Source organism: Pezoporus wallicus, unplaced genomic scaffold (assembly GCF_028554395.1).
Source record: "Pezoporus wallicus isolate ANWC-B61680 ecotype Strahan unplaced genomic scaffold, APGP_CSIRO_Pwel_v1 contig_8913, whole genome shotgun sequence".
NCBI classification, from domain to species: Eukaryota; Metazoa; Chordata; class Aves; order Psittaciformes; family Psittacidae; genus Pezoporus; species Pezoporus wallicus.
This window is the reverse complement of record NW_026640205.1, coordinates 1-4,459: the sequence shown is the minus strand read 5'-3', so window position 1 is coordinate 4,459 and position 4,459 is coordinate 1. Positions and strand designations below refer to the sequence as shown.

General features: G+C 61.6%; 1 protein-coding gene across 1 annotated transcript; it reads right to left on the bottom strand.

Annotated features, from left to right (window-relative positions):
* Positions 1-235: 235 nt before the first annotated feature.
* Positions 236-4,453, bottom strand: LOC130603930 (adhesion G protein-coupled receptor L1-like; the record flags this gene model as incomplete). Its single annotated transcript, XM_057418067.1, has 3 exons — positions 4,368-4,453; positions 2,198-2,366; positions 236-364 (listed from the first exon to the last, which is right to left on the bottom strand). Coding segments are annotated over exons 1-3 (354 nt in total), but the record flags the coding sequence as incomplete, so codon positions are not given.
* Positions 4,454-4,459: the final 6 nt, after the last annotated feature.

Sequence of the window (4,459 nt, the reverse complement as noted above, 5' to 3'; positions counted from 1 at the left end):
TATGGGTCCATGGGGTTCTCTATGGGTCCATGGGGGGGTCTCTATGGGTCCATGGGGCTCTCTATGGGTCCATGGGGGGGTCCCTATGGGTCCATGGGGTTCTCTATGGGTCCATGGGTGTCTCTATGGGTCCATGGGGGTCCCTATGGGTCCATGGGGTTCTCTATGGGTCCATGGGGTTCTCTATGGGTCCATGGGGCTCTCTATGGGTCCCTATGGGTCCCGCGGAGCCCACCTGGGTGCCGCTGTAGTATCGAGCCCCACTGCGGGTGCCGGCGCCCTTGAGGGCACCCATGGCGGTGCCGGGGGGGCTCCGCAGGCAGCACCCCGAGTGCCGCAGGCACTTGCTCAGCTCCCGGTGCACCTGGGGGGGGGTTTGGGGTGAGCTCCCCCCATTATGGGCCCTGCCCCCCACATGGGTGCCCCCCACATTGCACCCCCCCAATGGGTGCCCCCATTGCACCCCCCCAAAGGGTCCCCCCATTGCACCCCTCAATGGGTGCCACCCCAATGGGTGCCCCCCACATTGCACCCCCCCAATGGGTGCCCCCATTGCACCCCCCCAAAGGGTCCCCCCATTGCACCCCTCAATGGGTGCCACCCCAATGGGCGCCCCCCCATTGCACCCCCCAATGGGTACCCCCCCATTGCACCCCCCAATGGGTGCCCCCATTGCACCCCCCCAAAGGGTCCCCCCATTGCACCCCTCAATGGGTGCCACCCCAATGGGTGCCCCCCCATTGCACCCCCATAAAGGGTCCCCCCCATTGCACCCCCCAATGGGTGCCCCCCCAATGGGTGCCCCCCCATTGCACCCCCATAAAGGGTCCCCCCCATTGCACCCCCAATGGGTGCCCCCCCATGGGTGCCCCCCCCCTTGCACCCCCATAAAGGGTCCCCCCCATTGCAACCCCATGGGTACTCCCCACATTGCACCCCCAATGGGTGCCCCCCCAAAGGTTCCCCCCCCATTGCACCCCTCATGGGTGCCCCCCCATTGCACCCCCAATGTCTCCCGCCCCCCATTGCACCCCATGGGTGCCCCCCCATTGCACCCCCAATGTCTCCCGCCCCCCATTGCACCCCATGGCTGCCCCCCAATGTCTCCTCCCCATTGCGCCCCATGGCTGCCCCCCCATTGCCCCCCATATCCCCCCATTGCCCCCAATGGCTCCCCCCATTGCCCCCCATGTCCCCCCATTGCCCCCCATATCAGCCCCATATCCCCCCATTGCCCCCAATGGCTCCCCTCATATCCCCCCATTGCCCCCAATGTCTCCCCCCATATCCCCCCATATCCCCCCATTGCCCCCAATGTCTCCCCCATATCCCCCCATTGCCCCCCATATCCCCCCATTGCCCCCAATGGCTCCCCCCCTTGCCCCCCATGTCCCCCCATTGCCCCCCATATCAGCCCCATATCCCCCCATTGCCCCCAATGTCTCCCCCCATATCCCCCCATTGCCCCCCATATCCCCCCATTGCCCCCAATGGCTCCCCCCATTGCCCCCCATGTCCCCCCATTGCCCCCCATTTCAGCCCCATATCCCCCCATTGCCCCCAATGGCTCCCCTCATATCCCCCCATTGCCCCCAATGTCTCCCCCATATCCCCCCATTGCCCCCCATATCAGCCCCATATCCCCCCATTGCCCCCAATGTCTCCCCCCATATCCCCCCATTGCCCCCCATATCCCCCCATTGCCCCCAATGGCTCCCCCCATTGCCCCCCATGTCCCCCCATTGCCCCCCATTTCAGCCCCATATCCCCCCATTGCCCCCAATGTCTCCCCCCATATCCCCCCATTGCCCCCCATATCCCCCCATTGCCCCCAATGGCTCCCCCCATTGCCCCCATGTCCCCCATTGCCCCCCATATCAGCCCCATATCCCCCCATTGCCCCCAATGGCTCCCCTCATATCCCCCCATTGCCCCCCATATCCCCCCATTGCCCCCAATGGCTCCCCCCATTGCCCCCCATATCAGCCCCATGTCCCCCCCATTGCCCCCAATGTCTCCCCCATATCCCCCCATTGCCCCCAATGTCTCCCCCCCATTGCACCCCATTGCCCCCCATATCCCCCAATTGCCCCCCATGTCCCCCCATTGCCCCCAATGTCTCCCCCCATATCCCCCCATTGCCCCCAATGTCTCCCCCCATATCCCCCCATGTCCCCCCCATCGCCCCCCCCGGTACCTTCCTGTGCAGGGCGCAGTGCAGCAGCAGCACGGACGCCCCCTGCAGGGCGTTGCAGGCAGTGAACAGCGACGCCGTCAGCACGGACTCGCGCGTCACGAACAGGAGCCCGAAGGCCCAGGTGAGCCCCAGGAGCAGCAGCAGCGCCATGGAGCCAAGGGCCCAGGACCTGCGGGGACAGCACCCATCAGAGAGCACCCAGCACCCATCAGAGAGCACCCATCAGAGAGCACCCATCAGGGAGCACCCAGCACCCATCAGAGAGCACCCATCAGGGAGCACCCATCAGGGAGCACCCATCAGAGAGCACCCATCAGAGAGCACCCAGCACCCATCAGAGAGCACCCAGCACCCATCAGAGAGCACCCATCATACAGCACCCATCAGGGAGCACCCAGCACCCATCATACAGCACCCATCATACAGCACCCATCAGAGAGCACCCAGCACCCATCAGGGAGCACCCAGCACCCATCATACAGCACCCATCAGAGAGCATCCATCATACAGCACCCATCATACAGCACCCAGCACCCATCAGAGAGCACCCATCAGGGAGCACCCAGCACCCATCAGAGAGCACCCATCAGAGAGCACCCAGCACCCATCATACAGCACCCATCAGAGAGCACCCAGCACCCACTGATAGAGCACCCAGTGATAGAGCACCCAGCAACCAGTGATAGAGCACCCATCATAGAGCACCCACTGACAGAGCACCTAAAGCCCAGCACCCGGCACCCAGGTCCCATTCCAGGTGTATTCCAGGTTCCATTCCCGATCCCATTCCAGGCCTGTTCCCAGCCCATTCCCAGCTCATTCCCAATCCCATTCCCAATCCCGTTCCTGATCCCATTCCCGATCCTTATCCCAATCCTGATCCCATTCCCAATCCCATTTCTGATCCCATTCCCGATCCCATTCCCAATCCTGTTCCCGATCCCCTTCCCGATCCTGATCCCATTCCTGATCCCATTTCCAATCCCATTCTCGATCCCAATCCTGTTCCCAATCCCATTCCCAATCCCATTCCCAATCCCGATCCCATTCCTGATCCCATTCCCGATCCCCATCCCGATCCCGTTCCCGATCCCATTCTGATCCCGTTTCCATTCCCAATCCCATTCCCGGCCCATTCCCGATCCCATTTCCAATCCCATTCCTGATCCCGATCCCATTCCTGACCCTGATCCCATTCCCAATCCCGTTCCCGATCCCCTTCCCGATCCTGATCCCATTCCCAGCTCATTCCCAATCCCATTCCCAATCCCGATCCCATTCCCGTTCCCAGCCCATTCCCAACCCCATTCCCGATCCCATTCCCAATCCCGTTCCCAATCCCGTTCCCGATCCCATTCCCGATCCTGTTCCCAATCCCGATCCCATTCCCGATCCCATTTCCAATCCCATTCTCGATCCCGTTCCCGATCCTGTTCCCGATCCCATTCCCGATCCCGTTCCCAATCCCGATCCCATTCCCAATGCTATTTCCAATCCCATTCCCGATCCCGAATCCATTCCCGATCCTGATCCCATTCCCAATCCCGATCCCGTTCCCATTCCCGATCCCGTTCCCATTCCTGATCCCATTCCCATTCCTGATCCTGATCCCATTCCCAATCCCATTCCCATTCCCGATCCCGATCCCATTCCTGATCCTGATCCCATTCCCAATCCCATTCCCGATCCCAATCACATTCCCGATCCCGTTCCCATTCCTGATCCCATTCCCATTCCCGATCCCATTCCCGATCCCATTCCCGATCCCATTCTCGATCCCGTTCCCAATCCCGATCCCATTCCCATTCCCAATCCCATTCCCGGCCCATTCCCGATCCCATTCCCAATCCCGTTCCCAATCCCGATCCCGATCCCATTTCCAATCCCATTTATAATCCTGATCCCATTCCTGATCCTGATCCCGTTCCCAATCCCATTCCCAATCCCATTCCCAATCCCGATCCCATTTCCAATCCCATTCCCAATCCCGATCCCGATCCCATTTCCAATCCCGATCCCGATCCCATTTCCAATCCCATTCCCAATCCCGATCCCGATCCCATTTCCAATCCCGATCCCGATCCCATTCCCAATCCCGATCCCGATCCCATTTCCAATCCCATTCCCGTTCCCGTTCCCGATCCCGATCCCGTTCCCGATCCCCCCTCACTTGATGCTCTCCAAGCGGCTGGAATCCGGTTTCAGCGCTGCCGAGGGGCGGAGCATCTTGTGCAGCGTCACCAGCAGCAGCACCAGCGTCAC